Here is a 25,944-nt window from a genome sequence, read left to right as displayed (position 1 = left end):
TGTTTACAATTGAAAGTGTGCTGAGGCCTGCTAACCAGGCCCCAGCACCAGTGTTCTTTCCCTAACCTGTACTTTTGTATCCACAATTGGCAGACCCTGGCATCCAGATAAGTCCCTTGTAACTGGTACTTCTAGTACCAAGGGCCCTGATGCCAAGGAAGGTCTCTAAGGGCTGCAGCATGTCTTATGCCACCCTGGAGACCTCTCACTCTGCACAGACACACTGCTTGCCAGCTTGTGTGTGCTAGTGAGGACAAAACGAGTAAGTCGACATGGCACTCCCCTCAGGGTGCCATGCCAGCCTCTCACTGCCTATGCAGTATAGGTAAGACACCCCTCTAGCAGGCCTTACAGCCCTAAGGCAGGGTGCACTATACCATAGGTGAGGGTACCAGTGCATGAGCATGGTACCCCTACAGTGTCTAAATAAAACCTTAGACATTGTAAGTGCAGGGTAGCCATAAGAGTATATGGTCTGGGAGTATGTCAAACACGAACTCCACAGCACCATAATGGCTACACTGAAAACTGGGAAGTTTGGTATCAAACTTCTCAGCACAATAAATGCACACTGATGCCAGTGTACATTTTATTGTAAAATACACCACAGAGGGCACCTTAGAGGTGCCCCCTGAAACTTAACCGACTATCTGTGTAGGCTGACTAGTTTTAGCAGCCTGCCACAAACCGAGACATGTTGCTGGCCCCATGGGGAGAGTGCCTTTGTCACTCTGAGGCCAGTAACAAAGCCTGCACTGGGTGGAGATGCTAACACCTCTCCCAGGCAGGAATTGTCACACCTGGCGGTGAGCCTCAAAGGCTCACCTCCTTTGTGCCAACCCAGCAGGACACTCCAGCTAGTGGAGTTGCCCGCCCCCTCCGGCCAGGCCCCACTTTTGGCGGCAAGGCCGGAGAAAATAATGAGAATAACAAGGAGGAGTCACTGGCCAGTCAGGACAGCCCCTAAGGTGTCCTGAGCTGAGGTGACTCTAACTTTTAGAAATCCTCCATCTTGCAGATGGAGGATTCCCCCAATAGGGTTAGGATTGTGACCCCCTCCCCTTGGGAGGAGGCACAAAGAGGGTGTACCCACCCTCAGGGCTAGTAGCCATTGGCTACTAACCCCCCAGACCTAAACACGCCCTTAAATTTAGTATTTAAGGGCTACCCTGAACCCTAGAAAATTAGATTCCTGCAACTACAAGAAGAAGGACTGCCTAGCTGAAAACCCCTGCAGCGGAAGACCAGAAGACGACAACTGCCTTGGCTCCAGAAACTCACCGGCCTGTCTCCTGCCTTCCAAAGATCCTGCTCCAGCGACGCCTTCCAAAGGGACCAGCGACCTCGACATCCTCGGAGGACTGCCCCTGCTTCGAAAAGACAAGAAACTCCCGAGGACAGCGGACCTGCTCCAAAGAAAAGCTGCAACTTTGTTTCCAGCAGCTTTAAAGAACCCTGCAAGCTCCCCGCAAGAAGCGTGAGACTTGCCACACTGCACCCGGCGACCCCGACTCGGCTGGTGGCGATCCAACACCTCAGGAGGGACCCCAGGACTACTCTGATACTGTGAGTACCAAAACCTGTCCCCCCTGAGCCCCCACAGCGCCGCCTGCAGAGGGAATCCCGAGGCTTCCCCTGACCGCGACTCTTTGAACCTAAAGTCCCGACGCCTGGGAGAGACCCTGCACCCGCAGCCCCCAGGACCTGAAGGACCGGACTTTCACTGGAGGAGTGACCCCCAGGAGTCCCTCTCCCTCGCCCAAGTGGAGGTTTCCCCGAGGAATCCCCCCCTTGCCTGCCTGCAGCGCTGAAGAGATCCCTAGATCTCCCATTGACTTCCATTACAAACCCGACGCTTGTTTCTACACTGCACCCGGCCGCCCCCGCGCTGCTGAGGGTGAAATTTCTGTGTCAACTTGTGTCCCCCCCGGTGCCCTACAAAACCCCTCTGGTCTGCCCTCCGAAGACGCGGGTACTTACCTGCAAGCAGATCGGAACCGGGGCACCCCCTTCTCTCCATTCTAGCCTATGTGTTTTGGGCACCACTTTGAACTCTGCACCTGACCGGCCCTGAGCTGCTGGTGTGGTGACTTTGGGGTTGCTCTGAACCCCCAACGGTGGGCTACCTTGGACCAAGAACTGAACCCTGTAAGTGTCCTACTTACCTGGTAAAACTAACAAAAACTTACCTCCCCCAGGAACTGTGAAAATTGCACTAAGTGTCCACTTTTGAAACAGCTATTTGACAATAACTTGAAAAGTATACATGCAATTTTGATGATTTGAAGTTCCTAAAGTACTTACCTGCAATACCTTTCGAACAAGATATTACATGTTAAATTTGAACCTGTGGTTCTTAAAATAAACTAAGAAAAGATATCTTTCTATATAAAAACCTATTGGCTGGATTTGTCTCTGAGTGTGTGTACCTCATTTATTGTCTATGTGTATGTACAACAAATGCTTAACACTACTCCTTGGATAAGCCTACTGCTCGACCACACTACCACAAAATAGAGCATTAGTATTATCTATTTTTACCACTATTTTACCTCTAAGGGGAACCCTTGGACTCTGTGCATGCTATTCCTTACTTTGAAATAGCACATACAGAGCCAACTTCCTACAACTACAATAAACAAATTATATTAAAAAAATACAGTCTCCAGAATCTCCATTGAATTCTCGAGGCTTCTATAAAAACTGTACTTTATTAGTCCCTGTAATTTCCACTGATATCCATGCGTGTATGACAGCTTCTCATAATACACAATAATATACATCTAGACAGACCTGAACATGTGTATCCAAGGTGTACATACACTGTTAATCTGGTGTAATAACAGGTGTTCCCGTCCCCCATCTCAGTGGGACTCATTTCTTTAATCCTCAGAGGAGCTAAAGATCAGAAATGGATGCTTTGGGATTGCAATCGGTGGCTTGTGCGATGGCCAGGTCATTGTGAAAGATGTTCCTTATTACTGTGAGAGATGACTTGATTATGGATTTTTATTCATTATCGTGCATATCCTAATTATGTGTTAAAATTGCATAAATGTACCAGTGAATGGTGGAAATGAAATGTAATGCCATTGCCTTACCAAACACCACGTATTCGCTCACTACACTAAGGCACAGTTGTGAGAGATGTCAGTCCTTCCTAAATTAACAAAAATGAATCCAAGGAAATGGGTTCAAATGTGTGCCACCCTAGACAATCCCGAGCAGTGTGTAGTATTTCACAAAAATCGTTTTTTGTTTTAAACTCTATCACCCTAGACAATCCTGATCAGTGTGTAGTTCACCATTTTTTTATTATTTTAAAGCCTATCCATGTAGAGGGATGCAGGGTTTGCGATGCCGCCCTGCGCCCCCTGGGTTTCTCTGGCACCTGCCAGCTGCTCGGTGTGAACAGAAACAGCTGATTCCAAACTCCGTGGTAGCCACGGGCGGCGAGACCGAGACGTCACAGACAGTTCAACAGTTCCTTCCTTTGCAGCCACGTTTTTAATTAAAAACTGTGGGTTTCCTGTCTATAGAAACGAAAAGGGAAAGCATCAGCTCCCCAGAAGTTCTCTTGTCCGAGATGTGGGGAGCGGTTTGGGGGTGGGCAAGGCAATGGCACAAGCTACCCCAAAGCCCCCATGAGATGACGCGTTGAACGTTTAATACTGGCATTGTAAATAAACAAGTGAATGCATAGGTTAACGTGGCAAAGCATTCGTGCTCAGTGCAGTGGCGCGCACAAGTACGGTGGCATTGAGCTGGAACTTTTATCTAACTTAACAAGAAACTTCTAACATAACGTTCTTTTGGTCTAATACTTTGTCATCTGTAAAACCAGTAAACCTGAGTTCCAGCTCCATCCTTCCAACTTTTGTGACTTAGGGCTAACAGCTTCCTGAGCCCGGCCCATCTCCAGGTCGACTTATCCGCCAAAGATTGAGGGGAGCGAACCTGAATCAATGCCGATGTCACACACTGCACAAATAAAGGGACGTGCGCGTTCCCATAGCTCCCGTATTCGTAACTGCGCCCCCTGCTGCTGTACTGAAGAATCTTCACAGTAGTAATGTCACTGACATGACGCATGTTCTATCTATAGTGCCTAAGGCGTGGCGCGTAGGTAGAGCTTCATCTGGAAACCTCATGGTCGATCCCGGTCCATGAGCAATGCCTGTTACCAGATAAAGCAGTACACGAACTGTAAATGAGCTGACTACTTACTTGGACTGCCCTCTGGTTCCAAGCCGCCTGGTTGTTAATTGTGGAAATTGCTGCCTTATTATCTGAAAAGGAACAACATTTATCAAGCAGAGAATAGTATTTCGAAACACCACTGCAGATATTGCAACTACATAATCACCTAATTTGTTTTTAACAAAGTCCCATGCTATTTTAGATGTATGTTGAACTCATTTTGGTTAAATATATATAATATATAGTGCTGGTCACTTCTGCAATCTAATGCAAAAAGGCTGTGGCCACTCACATTTTGATGTGTTTTATCCCCCATGCGGCTCAATGATCAGGTTTGATGTGGACAGTGTACACGCCAAGGGTATGTCCATTGGGCTAGTCTCTACTGGGGATCCTAGAAAGTGCGTTCTTGCCTGCGAACCATCGCATGCACACACAACTGCAGAATAGCTCTATGTAACGAAGGCCTCTTAGACATACCCAACATTAATCATATGTCTATTTTGTTACACCCTACAAACCTGTTAAGCATTCAGTCCATTTCAGTCCACATCCATTATACAAATGGATATTTTGTTTTAAATTAATAAACAAGTGAAAGTGAGAATCGGGGAGAGTGATTTGTGACTAAATTGAGCTGTCTGGATCCTGCTTTCAGTTGAAACAAATCGTAAAAGGGGTCGTGTGTGTGAGTACATAGGGAAGTACCTAAAAAAATTGCTGCTCATGTCATTTTCCAAGAATCCGTCCACTGTCACACAAGCAAAACAAAGCTTTATTGCATAAACTGTGTTGCACTTGGGAATCCTAATGTAAGAACCCAAGCCAACATTTGACTGATATTGAAACATCTAAAGCCAGGCCATCTAATCAGACGTTTGACTGAGGTATGAGGATGACTGAGCAACAAAGCACAGCTCAACACTTTTACCTACCGTGGAATGGTTGACTGCTACAAACCTATCTCTTTGGCACATCATTGTTTTAAGGTTTTGTGTCAAACGTTAGCTGGAGCGGCCATAAGGCAGCATTGCAGCACTACATAAACCATAATAAAATCATGAATAGAATCAAAGCAAAGGAGATCCCTAGGGAAAGTGGGTAAAAACATAGGAAGTTGCTTTGCAAGGTTCAAACCGAATGCGCGGGACCCTCTTTGAACCATTTCTAGGTCGTGGTTGTATTCTGAGAAGTCGACTGATGGGAAGGTCAGTTTCATGGGCCTCAGCTCTATTCATGACAGGCCCCAATGGCCGTGAGTAATGCCCAGTGAAAGAGAAGCCAGTGCTGATTTACCGTCTTCACCACTTCTGATGTCTTGGCTGTCTTGGGATGGACGGCCGTATATCTCCCCAATCCTGACACCATTCCCAGCAGTGAGAAGCTCCTGGCAGGCCTCATTGTGCTGGGTCTGACTTTGAGACTCTTGAATACTTGGACAAAGACTCGCACCCTATTAGAGTTTAACCTGTTCACTGCTAAACAGCGGTGTCTATTTATTGTGTGCCAGCCATACACGCCAGTAAAGGATGGAGGCCACCACTGGTACCAACATCTTTAAATAAGGAGTAGGGCCGCAGGCCGACGCAGAGACATGTCAATCTTAGATCCACATTGTTTGGAGGAGCAGTCTTTGGGGGAAAAAAGGGATTTTATTGGGAAAGGCTGGTCCATTTCACTTTATCCAGACCATTTACTAAAAACAACCAGCCACATTTTCCCACGTTTATTGTAAAGCGCCTGCCTAAGCGAAAGGATTAGTCTGAGTTATCCTTTGGCACATCACTAACAGATCTTATTCAGATCAAATCTGCATTTCTATAGTGTCAGCGAATCCAAGCATGGCATCTAGGTGCTATGTCCATGGAGGATATACTCATTATCACCCTATTTAATAGTACTAACTTCATGGAGCTAGGAAAGTTATAATCCTAAGTGATGCTAAGCACACTTTTCAATCCTGCGTCCTGGAGATCAAATGGTCCATATACTGAGCCGACTCATTAGCCTTCTGGAAGTAGTTGCCAGTGAAGTGGTATATCCTACGTACTCATAGGAAAGTGATTTTTTTAGGGGGACAATTAATGCAGTTCTCTGGATTTTGGGAGATGACCCTCAAAGAGTGCCGCTCTTGCCTTGTGGTCCATCTTCAAACTAAGTGCACCTTGTTTTAAAGACGACTTATGACAGACAAAGGCTTGAAGTTACCACTCACGGCTTTCCTCTAGCGAGTCATATCTCCTCCCACTCAACACACTGGCAACAGCCAGTAGGTATAGGTTAGGTCAGAGTTTCCACTGAAAAGACATTTCTTGTTTACTCCATAACTTTGCCTTCATCCAATGCATATACACAAAACTTTCCAATAAAAACCTTATATGCAGAAGTGCAGAGTGTAATATCATTGCTGGGGAGTGAAGGGACGTCCCTTCACTCCCCAGCAATGATATTACACTCTGCACTTCTGCATATAAGGTTTATGCCATGTGTATTTATTCTAAAAAATATACTTAGCTGAAACCACGATAAAAGGGGTTAAATGTGGACAGTAAGATAAAATAAGACTGAACAGACATGCTATTTGGAAAGTTGTTTCCTTGTGTAAGCATGCAATTTGTGATGCAGTAAACATAGATTTTTCTCATGCCAGTTTCGCAGGTCTATAGCAATAATAAGGAATTTGACCTCTACGCGATAATAATAAATGTGTGGATTTGCATTTATTAGAACACTTGCTCCTAATAATTAATGTGGCACTGTGCCTCATTTATTTTCACTGTCATAGCATAAGTACTGTGTGTTACACAGGCAAACATCACTCCTAATAATCACATGTACTCTTCGTTGTGATGTTACTTTAATGCACAAATTGAACCCCTTGTATCCTGGTTTTGGTTAACTACTTTTTCAAAAAATATACATGAAAAGGTTGCACAGGATCAAATTTATATGCACATGCACAGAGTGTTACCACTCACGGCTTTCCTCTAGCGAGTCATATCTCCTCCCACTCAACACACTGGCAACAGCCAGTAGGTATAGGTTAGGTCAGAGTTTCCACTGAAAAGACATTTCTTGTTTACTCCATAACTTTGCCTTCATCCAATGCATACACACAAAACTTTCCAATAAAACGGTGCATTTGATTAGATATCAGCAATGTATGTTTTGTGTAAATCTGCCACCCAAGGGCCAAAGAAGCGGCATTTTCCTTTAAAGTCCCTTCCTTGGGATTCTTTACACTCTGGTACAGAAAAGTGGTTGAACAGAAATACCCCAAACTTGGCATGAAAGTAAAGGTTACTGGAGGAAGCATCTTTGCTTGAATTTGGTATAAATCCAACCGATAGTTTTTGCAAAATTAGCATTCAAATATTATTTTCAAAATAAGCACAGATATATTAAAAATGCTTCTTTTTGGTAAACGTTGTTTCCTCTCTCTCATGATGACTGACCGAACTGGACCCCCCCTCTGACTCATGTCACATGGGTGCAGAATTAAGGTGTCTGGTTCAACAAGACCCTCTCTTTTTCCACTCAGATAAACAAAGCATCCCCTTTCTGCATCCATTATCTTCGTCTGCTGAAGAAAAATCTTCCCTTTCTTGTTTTCTTTCTTCATCATCTCATCAACGTGTAGTCCAGTCTTTCATTCTTGCCAAACTGGACAACAGCAACTCTATATCTTGCCTTACCTCTCGAGCTTCAGCATTCAGCATTTGGCTGTAAGACGCATATTCATCTTTCTTAAATGTTCCCGCATTTCTCAAGTTCTTTCCAAACTTAATTGGCTCCCCGTTCCTGTCTGCATTCAATTTCAATTTAAGCCACTGTACTTCATTCATTATCCTTTCTGTCTTCTGACTATAGCCACGATCTATTGCTCCTAGATAGGAGGTCGGTCCTTTTCCTATCTTGCATTCAAAATCTGGAACTCTCTTCCACTTTCGCAATGGCTGATTTATAATCATCTTGCCTTTCATAAAGCCCTTAAAACCCATCACCTCTCATCTCACTTATCTCTTACTTCTTCGTTACCAGTTATTATCCTCCTAGCATCAGGATACTCTGCTGGGTGACAGCTCACTTTACAAGCCACAGTGTTTAGCTAGCAATAGTGTAAGGGGCTCCTGGACCCTTGTTTACCCCTTCAATGCCAAAATTAAAGGTTACAGAGCAGCCTGGGCGGTTGGTTGGAGTGTAGTAGCTTTTAAATCATGTGGGTAAGGGTTCTATCCCACTTGTTAGCAGTTAATAAATATGGGAATGCTACACATCTATTCGTAGTGGCCTAAGATAGGCAATGTAATGATACTTAGCTTACTTTTTTATATTATCAGTTTCATGCAAAGGGACTGGACACTTACTGGATGGTAAAAAAACAGTGGCTCCCTTTTTAACTCCTATAGGAATATTTGCTCCACCCTACAGACACAAATGACCTTGGATAGAATTATACCCGAAAGTAGAGCTTTGCTCAAATCAGATTATAAAATTACAAAAACATGTGGAGGGGCTTGAAGTAGAATAAGGTTGGAGATATCTAGACCATTAGTCCACGGATAGTCCTTGAGGCCAGGTTTGAAGACTGTCTGCAGACCGACATTTAAAATCTAAACACCCCGCATTGGACAAGGTAACTTTTTTCAGATTTATGGTACTAAAGTTGGGTTTCCGAACTAGAAAAAAATGGTCCGTAAACCTTTACAAATATGTTTTTAATATGCAGGAGTATGTCACAGGTCAGAACCAATAGCTAACCCTGTTGCACATGACCGAATGCCTTGCGCGGCAGGGGCTGGCTGTGTAAATAAAGTTTGGGCAATGGGCCTGACCTAAGTCTTGGTCTTATGGCCAAAACTCGCTGCCCACAGCCTTTGTCCCAACAGGCATTCCATAAGGCCTGTCAGCACCTGCTGTGCATGGCTTTCAGCCCCATAAGTGCCCCACAGGACCTAGCCAATCCCTGCTGAGCAGGACCTCTTCACATTTGGACAACTCCTGCCCCTTTGCCCTCCTTGTCAGATCTTTATAAACCTGAAATTATCTCACTAGGCTGAACTTGCAAGCAGCCTATCAAATACCATGCAGATTCATCAACCAGTGCTAATATTATTATCAAATGAACATATGTGTAGCCACCTTTTAACTCTGCCCACTAGTGTTGGATTTGCATGAAACTCAATATATATTGAGTAAACTGAAAATGTTGAGGGTCTGCCAAATTTCCTCCAGATCTGTGATAAGATACCAAGAAATTAGCAATTCAAAGACATTTTGACCACCACACTATCTTCAACTTTTCCGCCCCTTTTCAGAGGTGCCTGAAATCTAAGATTCCTGGACTAAGCTTAACTTGCTAACATATACATTGCAGATTCATGAACCACTGACAACATTATTAGCAAATGAACCGTTTATTGACACCCTCCACCACTTTTAACCTTGACCCTCCGCGACAGATTGGTATGAAAGTCAATACATTAACAGTAAACTAAGCATGATAATGATCTGACAATTTTTAAAGAGATCTGTGGATAAGGTCCCAAAGTTATTAGCAGAGCAAAGATGTTTTAACTCCCCCTTTCAATTTGCTTCCATTGAATTATCTGCATTAAACTTGACATACCAACAGAAAACAATGCTCAAGGTTTTCGAAATTTCAGGTAGATAAAGCAGTATTTCACATGAACATTTTTTGACCCCCCACATGAACTGTGCTCTCCTGTAACTAAGCAGCACCAATATGAAATGTCTGCCACATGAGGTGGTTGTATCTGTCTCTCCCTACTAGTATATTGGTGCATTTAATTTCGCATTAGAAGTTCTGCATTTATTCCACAAATTTAAAACCATCGCCTTTCATATGATGAACAAAAGACCAAGGGTTTACATTTGGGGTGGAAGGGTAATTGTGTGGCCACTGTGACCATGTATTATAAGGAGTGCAATACTCCATGCTGTAGGTTAAAATGATATCGCAAGTCACTTGGAATCCATAACCTCATAAAAAGAACTCGACCTTCATCTTGTTTCTCTACTTCTTTTTGAGACAACTCAGATGCATGCAATTTCATTATAATCTATAGCGAAGGGGACTTGAGCCCACTTATCAGTTGTATGTTACTGTGGCTATACCTTTTTAATCTGCATGCATATAAAAAGCAGTCTAATCATAATTCTTAAAACAGTAAATCGTTGTCCTGATGTAATGTGATGCAAAAATCAAGAAATACAACTTGAAGCAGCCACAAAACTTTACCTCCATCCCCGATAACATCATGCATCACAAATGGCATCACAAATGACACTGCTGTTGGCACTGCATATGCCATAACCGGTGATGACATTGATGATATTAAATGTGGCATCCTTGATGACACCAGCAAGGACATCACTGATGGAGAAGCATCATGGTCACAGATTACATGAGTGTCACCAACCTGAGCATACACTTCTGACAGAGAGGGAACATACACTTCAGAGCAAAACAATGTTTGTATATTGACATATAAATATCATAGACCAATTTAAGTGAAAGTGCGAACAATTCAAACTTCTGAGATATTTTATTTTTTTCCATATAGATGTGCAAATCCGTTCTTGACTATTGGTAGTTTGAAATATACATTTTCAGACGTCATTCCGCTAATGCACTGTGAAAATTAACACATCCCACGTTGAGCAAATAGGTTATATATGCACCACGCTTACTGAAAATATCTGAACATGGAAGCTTAATTGAGAGCATAGTGAAATAGATAATGAAATCTTAGCAAAAGCAAATCTTTTCCTAAATGCCAGTCTGTACAATCTAATGTTAAGTGACAGAGATTACACATCCTTTTGGATTATTCTACCCAGCGAGTGGGAATGCTTTATTGAGTCAACAAGGGCTTTTCACAGTCGCGGTTGGCGACTGGGCAAAGTGGCGGGCGGGGGGAACAAAACGAATATATATATATATATATATATAGATAGATAGATAGATAGATAGATAGATAGATAGATAGATAGATAGATAGATAGATAGATAGATAGATAGATAGGTATAAAAATAAACTTACCTTAAAGTCCCCGCTGCACTCCAGGCACAGGCTCCCTGCCTGCCCTGCTGCTCAGAGCTTCGTTATGATGGGCTGGACTGCCTTGGCTGGGCACTCCAACGCAGGTTGGGAGCCTGGGCCTGCTCTCTGCAACTCAGCAACACAGTGCCGAGTTGGAGAGAGCCCTTGTGTGCATGTGTGTTTGGCCTGCCCAAGATGGTTGGCCAAACATACATGCACACGGAGGGGAGTGCTCTGCGCACTCCCCTCACCACTCGTCACCCGCATGGTTTCGCCCCTTTAAAAATAAAACGATAATAAGCACTGTTTATTATCGTTTTATTTTTTTATTTCTAAAGATTTGCAGCTCCTGCTGCTGGCAGTGGGGCGACAGCCGGCCCTGGCTTTTCAGCTCAAGGTCACAGGGTCACAACTAGCCATTGGAGCCCAAGCACTACTGTATCCACTGTTTAGTGCTCATGTTCGTCCAATAGGAGTCTCTGTCTGAACACGAGTGAACGAGAGACCACGCAACTCAAATCATCTTTTACTCAGCATAGTACTGCAATCCGGCACTTGTGGCAGGGAGGTCAATGAGCTGGTTGGGCATGTAAAATATGTCTGGTCTAATTATCAACACTGTTGGGAGCCCTCCTTTACAAACAATAATATATATTTATTAAAACAGAATTCTACACTTAAAGGAGGTGATTTACGCCTCCCTGAAAAACTCAGAAGTAAAATCCCACCAAGACTGCACGTTAGCACAGGGCTTTGCCCCTGAATTTGGACTTTGCTTTCTGCTCGTGGTTATGACTTTCTCTCACTCAGTTTTGTTTTGCTGCTAAATTGCACCAAACCAATTGTCTTTCTGCATATATTAAAATGTATGTCAATCATGAAGGAATGCAACTCAGATATCTGCTTTTTGTTATTGTTGGTGTAGCAGTGTAAATTGCCCTCAAGATGTTAAATCCTCACAGCGCATCAAATCAGTCTTTACCATTGTCTGCTCCAAATCCTCAGACCATGGTAGTTTCTTGCATGTGACTGGGCGTTTTTGGCTAGTAACACAGTATAACTGTAAGAATATGCACAATCCATTATGCCCAACTTCCACTGCCTTCCAGTGACCAGCTTCAGGCCAGCTACCCAATTCATGATTCATTAGAAAGAAGTTTAAATATAAAGTTCCAAACTCTGGCAAACTTCTTACAAAAAAAGAGAGCTAAAAGGTGCCTCTTAACTCCAGATGATATTAAAAGAGCAACTTCTTGACAATCCTACCTGCTATTTGTAGAAAGCATTTCCATCGACTAACATCCTAATAGTCTAAGGATGCATCCTTCCTGCGCTTGACTGCCACTGAAAGATATTATTCCACAGAGTAATCAACCCTATAGTAAAACTTATTTCTCTAATGGAGCGGATAAAGCTCTTTTCTGGCATTAGTGGACTTCTGTACTTTTTCTCTAGCCGAAGTGACCACCCATCCATTCTCTCTGGCCTTGGTGGATGTCCACCCATTCTCTCTGACACTAGTGGACGCCCATCCATTCTTTCTGCACTACGGAATCCCTTCTATTCTCTCTGGCTTTGGTGGACGCCCATCCATTTTCTCCGGCCGTAATGGACATCCATCCAATCTCTGGCGCTGGTGGATGCCCATCCATTCTGTCTTGGACTTGGTGGATATCCACATATTCTCTCTGGCCTTAATGTATGTCCATTCAACATCTGGCATTAGTGGACGTCCATCTATTCTCTCTGGGCTTTGTGGACACCCATCCATTCTCTTTGACATTAGTGGACGCCCATCCATTCTTTCTGGCCTCTGTGGAATTCCATCCATTCTCTCTGGCCTGGGCGGATACCATCCAATCTTTCTGGCCTTAATGGTCGTCCAATCAATCTCTGGCATTAGGGGACTTCCATCCATTCTCTCTGGCCTAGGTGGACGTCCATCCATTCTCTCAGTGGCAGTTGAGCCATTTTCTATGTTCTTGGAGGGCATCCATTCATTCCCTGTGGTCTTGGTGTACGTCTATCCATTCTCTCTATTGTTCTGTGGTTGAACAGATTCTCTTCTAATTCTGCTTTTAAGACAGGTGATCCGAGTCTAGTAGCAGGTGAAGAGGATACGTGAAACGTATTTTATTTTTAGGTACTTTTTAATAAACACTATTTGAAGCCCAGCCCTTAAGGCAGCCGTAACATATCCCCTTCTTAAATTTGTTGCCCAATGATGTATTCAGTTAGAGTGCGGGGTCACAGCAGAGAGTCAGGCCACGCAGAAAGAAGGCAATGAGACTGTGCCAACAAAAGTCCTTATGTTTTGTACACAGCTGGTAGAAATTAAAATCATTCTTCTAGGTCATGCATTTTAAATAAAAATCTCAGTCACCAGCAGTGCTGTGCATGTTTGGGTGCATTGTATCTGCTTGTGTGTTCATCTGCACGTGGCTTTGCTGAGGCTGAAAGACGGTGCGAGTGGTGAGCTCTCATCTCAAACCCGGGATCAGCCTGTAGTAGAAAGGATCTATTTAACCTTACTGCCTTTTCCCATCTTAAGTGTGTGTATTGGATGGTACATCACTGGAAAAGGAAGGCCATTGAACCATTTCTTTTTCAAAGACCATTAAACTTTGTACACAGGGCAGCCAAGAGACTAAAATAGCAGCTGAGGTTGCCATAGTTTGCAATCATGACCACTTTCGGACATTCAATGGTGGGACTGAGGAAGAGAAGTGAAGGACCTACTATGCTCTATTTACTTTTGGGAGATTAGAAACAACTGAGCAAGCCTACTTCACTTGTCCTTCAATTTACTCTTGCAAGAATAGCCAGGCCCTGCGCAGGGACTGCACTATCAGAGCTTCCAGGCCTTCAGAGACTAACTGTAAACCTATCAACTCTCAAAATCTTCTCACTCTATCGTGATCATGTCTCTGGTAGTGAATGGATTGCACATATTATTATTATAATATTAAGTATAAAATATATAAAAAGTATTAAAATGAAAGACACCCAAAAAAGTGCCAGGCAAAACAAAACACTTTTCTCATAAAATGATGATGTCCACGTTCTCAGAATAAGTAAGTGCCACACTGTTATAATAACGGTTGATACACAAAAGACAAAAATACAACATACCAGAAAATTGAAATGTTTTCCTTTGCCAAAGTGGGCAAATATGAAGTAGAAACGATCGACCATGAAAGAGCTATTATATTTTTATTTAATTTAATTGGAATGTTTTGGGAAAGAAATTTGGATTGACTATTCTTATAGGGGCCATTGTGTTATGTGTTTTCGGATAGTGCCGAATTTGTCATTTAAAGTACATCTTTGAGAGGTTGGATGTCTCATTAATTGACTCATTACTTATCCTAGTCAGACAGGCAGGCCCCTATTTAGAACCATATATGAACATTGCTGCCATTTTTTTCAGGACAACCATGTGTGACGACTGGCTGCAATATTTTTTCCTTGCATTTTAAGATTTGTAGCTCTGGTATTACACTGGGATAAATAAGACTGAAAGAATAAACCTTGCCCTGCAGCAGCTAGTCACTCATGTATGCGGTACTCGCCAATTCTCTCTTTACTAAAACCCACCTTTTCATCACAGCGGCCGCCATCTTAAAAGCTCCCATGTGAATAGGTGATTCAAAGAAGGGTTGATTGAGTCCTAAAACCACCACAACAAACACTTTTGATATTTGCAAAAACGGGATAACAGAAGCGGGGGGTGATGCTTGTCTTTTGCAGCTGTGTCTGGTACCTCTCTTCTCTTCCTACAAGAAGCGCCAAAGGGGATGTACCTGCCACAAAATATATTTCTTTAAAATGGAATGTGTTCTGCTTTCTCCCTTGTCATGTGCTGGCTCCTGTTCTGCCAGCGCGGCTCAGACGCATGAAATGGGGTCTGTGCTCTGCGTGGATGTGTCCAGCTCCTTCGGCTTTCATTTCTAGAGCACAGCTTCAGCAAACACTAAAACACTTTTGTGGAGCTGTGAAAGTTCAGCCCGGCTGTGTGATAAATGAGCAGGGGGTGGAGGGGGCGAGGGAGGAGGCTGGAAGGGAGCCCCCTCTCTTGTTTTGTATGGGCTCAATGAAGCCTGCCTAAAGAACACCCCATGCTGTTCCAGCTACTGATCTAACATTCCGCAACATCTCAGCCTTCCAAATTCCCTTTAATTACACATTAATCCCACCCCTCTCTCTTTCAGCCCCTGCAGACGGAGCTGGGGGCTCCACGGGGCTGTGGGAAAAAGTCACTGTCTAACATCCACTTTTAAACGCTGGGTTTCGGCACTGAACACCTACGCTCCTAGCAGTGTGCATGTGCAGACGCACACAGAGGCAATGACGCACATGAACACCCACCACAAACAACACACGGGAGCGTTGAGGAGGCTAACTTCTGGTATGAGTTTCCATGCACTGAACAAGCATTGGCAAATCCAATTGGTCTCGCTTATTATGATTTATTGGCTTCGCCAAGGTTTCGGCAAAAAAAAAATACTGAGGATAAAAGAGCACAATGACGTGCTAAACGACATTGCGTGATGTTGCCCAGCGTAATTATTTATACACGTACATTCATTACTACGCCACACGTTTTGTATGACGCTGGGCGTCATTTTTTTATTTACCTGTTTGAAGATGATAACTAAAAAAAATATCAATATAACGTACGCGAGAGCACATTGTAACAGAGCGGGCCAGCAGTAAATGGCAGCCACCGATCAAACCAAATTATTGAAAACAACCCCTTCTCTCTGTCTTTTTTTTAAAGCAAAAAGGCCCAAAACTGGGAGGGAATAAGGAAGCAACGGCCGAAACGGCGCAAGAGAAGTGAACACTGGGGGAAGACCGGAGCAATGGGGACTGGGCACAGCAGCAAGAGAGAAAAAGGAAATAAAAACAAATATATAAAAACAAGTTGAGATGGGGAACTCAATTGATTAATAGGGGTGGGGGCATGGAGGGCATGGGGGTGGAAATTTGTGGTGGAAAATTGTGGGGGAGAAGAGAGCAAGGCAAGGAAATAGATGCACTCTCTTTAAGTGCTGAAAATAAAAGACGCAAGTAGTTTCCTGAATATGAGTGATGGATAGATGCAATCATCCAGTCAAAAGGATGGTAAAGAATCTTGTGCTCCAGGAAAGGAACATACATGTGAATAGGAGGGAAAACCAACGAATAAGAAGCAAGCAAACGAGAGTGACATGAAAGCCAACCAGTGGTAAGCAAATATGAGCATTGAAAGATTACAAGTAATTCATGCAAAAGAATGGTAAGAAGTTTTCTTCAGTGGAGTGACAGGCACAAACACAAGAAGAGGAAGGAGAGCTATTAAATAAGAAGCAAGCAAGTGAAAATGACAAGAAAGCAAAACAACAGTAATCAATGGGTGGGCCCAAAGCCCAATGTAAGTTTTGGAATGGTCCACAGGAGGTCTTTCAACAACAGACAGCTAAAAGCTGTTTGAAGGTGAGACCTAAAACGGAGGCTGTGGACTCACAAAATGTCAGGTTTAACAATTTACAATTGATAACTGATGTATTATTGCCATGCAATCATTTTGTCTCACTTAGAATTGAATCTGTGCTTTAAAAACAAGATTTATTCTTCTTCAGGGCCTGCAGCACGGATGCACGCCCTCAATCTGGCGGTCCCAGCATGCAGGGCCTCACTTAGGCATATGAAAAAAACTGTGGATCCTGGCAGAGCAGAATTTGGCAGAGAGCTTGAGAAGGACAATAATTCTTCACCTAAGCCTGTGGAGATTTATTACAATCCCTTGTCTATGGTTTGCTGTGCGTCTTCTCACCAACATTCCAAAGACCAGTGCAAAGACCAATGAGTGGCTGGAAGCATTATTCACTTTGATGATGGTGAAGTTGAGATGTGGGTATTTCATACTGGTCACTTAAGGGTCACCAGAGGTCACAGCTGTGACTCTTAGCTAACCCTTTGCTACCCAGGCCATTGTCCTTGTGACCTCTAGTTTATGGAGATTGCAAGAGCAATGTCAGTGACACAAAACAAGCAGGGATCTTTAACAACCATATTTGCTTGTTCACTGTCTGCATTTTCTGAACCCATTCCCAACCATAAACCCACAGGCAGCTTCTTATTTTCTGCTGAAGGGCCTTGAAAAGGGAAGAAGGAAAAAAGAATTTCTCCCACCTAGAGATGAAAAGAGGAAGCTAGAAGGAAAATAAGACTGCTCTCGGATCCAGTCCGTGGGCCTGACCATTCATAACTTCTGAAAACATCACCAAATGTGAAATAATACCCCTCTTCAGACTCTTAAATATACAAACAGCCAGCGAAACATACATGTGCACTGAGTGTCCCTGTCACACCCGTGGCCCTGCCCCTTTTATTGTAGAAACATAATAAATCCAGTTTATTATGTTTCTACTACAAAAGTTTTGCAGCTGCTGCAGGCTGGGGGGGGGGAGGGATATTCGGGAGGATGACGCTTCCCTGCCATAGCGGAGGAGCCGTCCCTGGTAGGTACAAATATTGAAAGACATGTGGGTGGAACAATTAGCATAGCAGTGCGAACTTTAGGGCGGTGTGACCGGTGCTGCCCCGCTGGGCCCTGCACTTTCTGTATTTTGAAATATGTGACCTGGTTAAAAAAACCTGCACCAAAGTCCTTCGTGTGTCCAGCAATTTTCAGGCAGAATTAAGCATCTCAGTTTTGTCTAGCTGCAATTCTGACTCATCATAATGTGGCTCAGAGGGTTAATGTGCCTGCCACACGTGTAACATGCAGACTAAAGAACTGTATTATATTTAGACAGCTCAGTTGGTTACTGCTTTTGTCGCAGTGATCCTTTTGTTAGTAAAGCCAACCCTAATCATATATATATATATATATAATATATTTTTTTTATAACTGTTTTTATTGAGTTTTATAAACTGTGAACATACAGTGCAGGCCATGCAAGATATAATATTCATATTGTATTACAATACCAAAAATATTATTGAGCAAATACCAACCAGGGGCAATTCGCGTCCACTATATTATTGTGCCCCATCCACTCTCCCAAACCACAAAAGATCCACATGAAACCAAACATGTGCCATACTTTCAAGTTTAGCGTATTGCAGGAATTGACCAGATCCCACAAGTCCCTGGCCTCAGTGAAAGAAATGAACTCCCCATTAGGGTAAAGATCCCTGGCTACCTCGCAACCACCCAGTCTCCAGGCTTCCACAGACATTAACCGTTCCATTTCCCAAAAGGGTGCTAGATCCCATATTATCAGTTCCCGGTCGAAAGGAGCTCGTCGGAGCACGCATTTAACTACCTGCTCCCTGATCCCTGCAGTGGACCTTGCCAAATAGGGAGCAACGGTGGCAGACCTACCCCCGCCATCAAAAGAAACACCAATGCCTGCCTATCCAACACTCCAGTAAACAGTCTCTTCTCCCAATTATCGGTATCTGTCATCCATTTAGCAGCATATTGCAGGTGTGCTGCATAATAATAATGTCTAAGATTGGGAATCGCTAGTCCTCCCCCCTCAAGATCCCCCTGCAGGACCGATAGATCCACCCTGCTACGTCGTCCAGCCCAAACCAAAGAAATTAAAAGGCTGTTCAGCCTACGAAAGAACTGAGCAGTCAATGGATACAGGGAATTCTGGATCAAGTACAGGCAACGTGGCAGGAAGACCATCTTTGCCACCGCAGCTCTACCCATGACAGAAAGAGGTAATCTATTCCAAAAAGAGACCGAACGCTCCAGACCAGCAACCACCCGCTCAACATTATGTTTATTGTGTGCAGCCACAGTGTGTGTGACCCAAATGCCCTAGTATCGTAAACTCTCGATCTCCCACCTGAGGCCAGCCCCAGGTAAGTCAGCCTGGGGGACACCGTAAAGGGATCCCAAGGGAAACAGGAGCAATTTTTTCTGACTGATCCTGAGGCCAGAAACAACCCCAAACACCTCCATCCCCTGTAACAACATCAGAATCGAGACACTGGGTTCCCGGAGATAGACCAGCGCATTATCTGCATATAGAGAAACCACATGAGTGACCTGCCCCACTCGTATCCCCCATAGCCCTCCCGAAGCCATATCGCCAGCGGTTCCACAGCGAGAGCAAAGAGGCGAGGCGAGAGCGGACAACCCTGCCTTGTACCCCTATTAATCTCCCAGGAGTCAGATAGTTCCCCCCGCCACCCGAACCTGCGCAGTAGGAGCAGTGTATAACAGTCGCACCCAGGCACAGAAACCAGGACCAGACCTCATACCACGCAACACCTCTAGCAGATACCCCCAGTCAACCGTATCAAAGGCATTTTCAAGGTCCAAGGACACCAGCGGCAATTCAGTTTTCTCGCCCTCCGTCTCATGCAGGACGTGCGCCAGACGACGCAGATTGTAAGATGTGCTGTGACCAGGGATAAACCCACACTGATTCTCGTGCACAAGACCCTGAATCACCCCAGGTAGTCGCGAGGCCAGGATCTTGCAAAGTATCTTAACATCGCTATTTAACATGGTGAGCGGGCGATATGATGAAGGATCACTTGGATACCCACCCGGCTTAAGCATCAAGCACACTATGCCCTGTCGCATAGAGTCTGGCAACCTGCCACACTCGCGGACTTCCTCAAACACTTCCAGAAGCCTCTCCCGCAGGGACAAAGAGAACGTCTGATACAACTCGATAGGAAACCCGTCACCACCCGGAGACTTAGACATCGCAGCCACTGCTTCGCTTACCTCCTCAACAGTAATCGCCGCTTCCAGGGCCTCCCTACTCTCCACACTCAGCCACAGAAGACACATCAGCTTCAGAAATCCCCCTACGCCCTCTTCCGGAGGTACTGTACCAGCCCTCGAAACCATCTGCTGGTGCTCTACCAAGATCCGCAAAATATCTGTATGCTTTGTAAATGTCTCACCCTCCACATTCCGAATGTGCAGTATAGGAGGGGACTCCACCTCCCGCCTGAGAATCCACACCTGGAGCTTGCCAGCTTTACCCCCCTCCTGATGCAGGCGCTGCCTGTATGCTTTGAGGGTGACCCGACTCAAGGTATCCCAACAATCGTTAACTTCCTTGTATAATCTAAGTTCCTCCCTTTCAGCTGCTCTTGTGACTGAAAGCTTCTGCTGCAGAGCCCCTAGTTTCGCCTGTAACCCCATGAGTTCTCACTCGCTCCATTCGCCTGCGCACCCCACATGCCGTACCAATGCAAACCCCTCGCACCACAGCCTTCATAGCCTCCCCCTCCAATCCCCTAGAAGCTGTTGTATTACAATTCAAGTTCATACAACCAGTAATGGCCTCCCCCGCTTCATCTCTGCACCCCACATCCATAAGAAATTCTGCAGGAAAGCACCAACTACCCGCAGCACTGGTGCCTGTTGCCCCCCCTTGTAGTTGCATCAAGACAGGTGCGTGATCAGACAGAAACCGACCCAGATGTGTGACCTCCAATACCTGAGAGCCGTGATGACCGGCCAGAAGAAACCTATCCAGACGAGTATGAGTGTTATGGGTTCTAGAGTGACAGGTGAATTCCTTACCCTCTGGGTGTAACGCCCTCCAATTATCCCATAACCCTAACTGGCTCATCACATCCCTAAGTGATCTCACCATCAGGGGCTTGGTCCCCAGCTTCGGTGGGAGGCGATCCAGTTCCCCATTCAGTATGCAGTTGTAATCCCCTGCTCATATAATAGGCTTATCCACACTCTCCCCCAGGATCTCCGGTACGTTGGTGTAAAAGGAGGGATCATCAATATTGGGTGCATAAGTGTTAAGAATAATGATGGGTGAGTCATCCAGCATGCCCTCGATTAGAACATATCTCCCCTCAACATCAACTTCACTATAAGTATGGGTAAAAGGAACCCCTGGAGCCACCCACACTGTCACACCCCTCGCGTAAGAGGAGAAGGAGGAAGAAAACATGTGACCCACCATTTCTTAGAAAGCTTTTGTGCCTTCTCCTCCGTCATGTGTGTCTCCTGAAGACAGGCGATGTGCACCTTCTGCCTCTTTAAGAAGGAGTGTACCCTATATCGCTTGGTGAAGCTCTTGAACCCCCTGACATTCCACGTCAACATGTTAATCTTGCGAACCATGTTGGTACTGAATTACCAACCCACCCGCACTCATGCCTCACCCTGGCATCCATCCCACCATGTGGAGGTAGAGAAGGTACATCATGCATGTCTTGCCATTATACCTGCACTGTAAAACCAATATCAAATATTGACGAACTGTGCTAATCGAACCCCTCAAACACTTAACCCCCACCCCGGACATACAGTTTAACAACTGGAACAAACCACCATACTACAGATCCAGTCCGTAAATGCTGCCAGGACAACAGCCTAATCCCCACCCACCAATTTAAAGACCTACCACAGTGATCACCCCCCACCCCGGCATCAATGTAGTGTTGCCCACACGTAAACCATAATTACTACATATTATTAGCAATGGCCCTCCTTAATGTCCGGCATCGCCCAACCGCCGACAGTGCCCCTTCAGGACCCCGTTCACCATCTCGCAGCACCACCGTCCAGAAGCAGATCGCTCCCACACAGACCCAGGCCCCCCGATAGAGGGCACGACAAGCAGCTTCAAGTGTCAGCAATAAAGTCAGACCTGCGTGGAGGCCAACAATGAATCCAGCTCCGGCCCTCTACCAGAATCATCCGCCGACCCAGCAGGCACCACAGCCATCGTCCCAAACTGTTGTATCTCAATCCTGAGGGCATGGTCCTCCACTGACCCCGAGCCACAGTGTCCTCCGACAGGCCACCTCCACGGATCCTCCAGTCAGGGCCTTCCGTTTTAGAGGCCCGATGAGCCACTCCGTCAGTCCCTGCCAAATTGCCTGGAGCAGCCTTAACCCACATCTCCAGCCATCTCCAAACCTCCTCTGGGTGCTCGAAGAAATGGGACCTGCCTCCAGAGAGTACCCTTAAGAGCGCAGGGTATAGAAGCATATATCAGACATTCATGGCCCGGAGCTTCGCCTTCACTTCGAAGAAGCTCTTCCGTGAGTTCTGTACCTTGGTGTAATCAGGATAAATGGAAATTTTCCATTTCTCAAAAACAACCTTATCCGAGTCACGGGCCTCCTGTAGAACACAGTCCATATCTCTGTAGATTAGGAGTCAAGCGAAGATAGCCCTCAGGGGTGCACCAGGTCGCAGAGGTGCCACGAGTGCCCTATGAGCCCTCTACACCAAAAACACTCTGGAGAGGTCTACCGGTTGCAGCACATCCTTAATCCAATTTTCTACGAAGGTTTCGGCCACTGACCCCTTTGCACGTTCCGGGAATCCCAACAGTCTTATATTGTTCTGCCAAGAACGGCCTTCAGCATCCTCCAGCCGTGCCTCCAGGCTTCCAACTGTACAGGTAGCCTACACTGCATCATCTGCTTACGCAAAACCCCCACCTCTGTCTGCAGCTGCATTATGGAGCCCTCCGCCATCTTGACCTTGTCGGAGACCTTTCTGAGATCCGCCCTGAAGAGGTTCACCTCCACCGCCACTGTTTCTATCTTGCCTTCAAGAGCCACTCTTGAGCCCTGAATAGCAGAAAGAATCTCAGCTCACAACGGTTCATCAGTGGTCGTCATCCCACTCTGGGCATTGTCAGTCCCCCCCAGCCTGAAAGGGCGCTGCGGTAGGGGCACCAGAGTGGTATATTGTTCCATAGTGTGTCCCTGCGAGACATTGGTCTGCCCATGTCGCCCCAACCCTAGGCAGCCATAGAAGTAGACCATATCATTCGGTGTTTAAGCCCGGGAAGGCAAGAAGACACCCACAGATCACTGGATCCGAGGCCAGAGTGTCACCTCCGCATTCGCAAGGTGCCAAAACACCCGGGCACCCATTAGGCAGTCCCAGACCAGAGAAGGTTAAGCACCCACACAGGTACCACCGCAGGCCCAGCACCCTCAGTTCCAGGAAGCCCACCACCAGGCCCTAGGCAGGTGCCCTGATATCTCCTTTGTCCTTAGCAACTCCAGGGGGTCCCTCCCCTCAAACTGTGCTCCAAACTGTGCAGTCGCAACCAGGCGCTCCCTCAAATGTCTCCTCAACTGCTATGTTGGCCAATAGGGACCACTCACCACCAGGCGGTACCGAAACAATCACCAGCCCACGCTGCTGCCATCCACTGTACTGGCCTCTGTCCTGTAAGCCAGCATCTGCAATGTGCCCAGGCAGAGCCCAAGCAATGTCCGAGGGCCCCCTCCTCCGCACAGGGGGTCAGCAGGTAGCTCCTGAGTAGGCACAGCTCTAAACCTGCAGCTGCCATCTCCCAATCTCATTAGGGGGCCCAGGGCCCCTCGCCGTCGAGTGCAGGTGCCATGCCACCTCCAGGCCTCTAGGCGCCGCACAGGCTCGGCCGAGCCAGCCGGACTCAGGTCCCTGCTTTTCCGGCCCCCTACTGGGGACCTCTGGAGACTACAAGCCCCCAGCCGGCCGCCGGCAATCAAAAGTTCCACAAGGGAAAGGGATCCCCTCTCCGGACCCAGTGGCCGTGAGAGACCGTCGCAAGGCCCAGCGTCTTCAGCCCACGTCGACCCGCGCGCGGCTCCCGGAGCACCTCCGCGCCCCGGAACAGGCCGGTTCCAGCAGGCAGAAGCTGCCCGCCACACTCAGGGCTCCGGTTCATGTTGCTGGGGGTGTGCAAAGTGTCGAGGGCACACCAGGATCAGTACAGGATTCGCCAGGATGGTGGGAGCTCACTAGGAGCACGTCCCGCCGGCCATCTTGCCTGGCCGCGCCCCACATGTGTTATATTTTAAATCCAGAACTTGTGCTTCTTCAGACTAAGCATTTTTATGCCATGTGACATGACTCCTACACCTTCAAGTCCTCATTGTCTTATGTAACATTTCCTGTACATTGATTTACACACTTGTATGTTTCATTGCCTCTGTGATAATGTGTGTGTGAACTAAAGTGCTCTAAAACTCTACACTGATATGAGTAGCACTATAAAATAAAATACATGTCAGAGGGTGCTATGAAGAGAGAAGAGGCACCATTTGAAGGTGGAAGTGAGGGTATCCTAGCAGAAGGAGGTATTGAGGGGCACTTATAAAGATTGTCGCACTGGTCACCACCCGCGCAAAAGCCAGCCCTGTGGCAAAGGTAGAAGGGTGTGTATGGCGCGGCCTCATGTAGATGAACTGTGGCACTGAATGGCATAAAAGGAGCCTCCCAGAAAGTATTGCTTTGGTGTGGCAAGGAAGAAGGAGTGATTTGGGTGAGAAGATGACAGTTTCATTTGATATATACCCTCAACTGTTTCATTGTATGAAGTCTACTGTAATTCTGTTCTTATTAATGGGTGCTGGCATGGTCCTGTTGGTCTGATATTTAGACATCATAGGCACATAACACATGATTGCCAATGAAAGAACATAAGGAGTAGCTGTCAAGGTGGACAGTGTTGTAAGTGGTTTAATAGAAAAAACATTTCCTACAATAAAAATTGGAAGAAATCATTTGACCTAAACTGTTTTTCAAAGTTTTCAAGATAAATGATATTTAACACTCAATGGAATTCAATTAATAGAATGGCTTTAAAGACCTTGCCTAAGACAGTGCAAGCGCTGTCTGTTGTGAGACTTTTCATTACCTTGCAGTGGGCTTAGAGGCTGCCCATTGATTACTATTGGTTGGCTTCATTGTCACTCTCATTTGCTTGCTTCTAATTCATCAGCTTCTATAAGCTTTCCTTCCTCTTTTTGTGTTTGTCCTTCCACTGGAGCATAGTGTATGTGTTTTCTAGACGTCTTCCTCATGTGCTTCCCCCGCCTACCTTAAGTTGTCCAGGTGGTTCCCCCAGAAATTCCAGCACACTTTATGTTGTCCGAGCGCTTCCCCCAGGCCTTCCAGCCCACCCTCCATTGTCTGTATTCTTGTCTGTGTGCTTACCCTGGATCCTCCCGCCCACCATCCTTTGCCCATGTGCTTTCCCAAGCCCCTCCCACCCACCATCCGTTGTCTAGGTTATTGCCCCATCCCCTTTTGCCTGTCCTCTCCCATCTCTTTAGCCCTCCCTCTCTCTCTGTTGCCTCGTCCTCGAACCCACTCCCCAACTTTTTTTCCCCCAACAAATAGAGGAGTAATTCAGGGGACGAGTAAACATAGAGGAACAGATGGCGGGGAGAGGAGGAAGCTGGTAGGGGTGACAATAGGTGGCAAAGGATGGGGCAGCACACTGCTAAAAATAATTTTAAAATGGTGCTATGACACAGCCATTGCAAATGCACTTTAAAAACATGCATTAGTGCTGACCACGTCTTAGCACTTTTTAAAAATAATTTAAACCATGCAGCACAGCAGCCAAGCTGCAGTATAACATGGCTACAAATCATTGCTAAAGCCTTTAGCTCTCATAGGTGAAACATACTGACTTTGCCAATGCTTGTTTTTTAAAATGTTTTTGCATGGTTTTTGAAGGTGTAAATGCCATTCATTTCGAACATAAGTCCTCACTTTTGCTTTTTCTGCATAGAGTGCATAGATCCTCTTTCTATTCACCACATAGCCTTTCATCCTTATTGTCACTGGATGAAATTTGTTTTAAATTTCTTTTTCATAAAGTAACCTCTAGAAACTGTACTCTTAATACTGTTTTGTCCCTCCTACATATGTTCTCCTCCTTCA

At 45.6% G+C, this 25,944-nt stretch overlaps 1 protein-coding gene across 3 annotated transcripts in view; it reads right to left on the bottom strand.

Moving 5' to 3' along the window:
* RFX4 (regulatory factor X4) overlaps positions 1-25,944 on the bottom strand; it is a 236,973-nt gene that overhangs the window by 102,477 nt on the left and 108,552 nt on the right. For all 3 annotated transcript variants that reach the window (XM_069228352.1, XM_069228351.1, XM_069228353.1), the window contains exon 5: positions 4,228-4,289. In XM_069228352.1, coding sequence (XP_069084453.1) covers positions 4,228-4,289 — 62 coding nt within the window. The remainder of the gene's footprint in view (positions 1-4,227; positions 4,290-25,944) is intronic.

This window comes from Pleurodeles waltl, chromosome 4_1 (genome assembly GCF_031143425.1).
Source record: "Pleurodeles waltl isolate 20211129_DDA chromosome 4_1, aPleWal1.hap1.20221129, whole genome shotgun sequence".
In the NCBI taxonomy this organism is placed as follows: domain Eukaryota; kingdom Metazoa; phylum Chordata; class Amphibia; order Caudata; family Salamandridae; genus Pleurodeles; species Pleurodeles waltl.
This window is presented reverse-complemented; position numbering and strand designations above follow the sequence as displayed.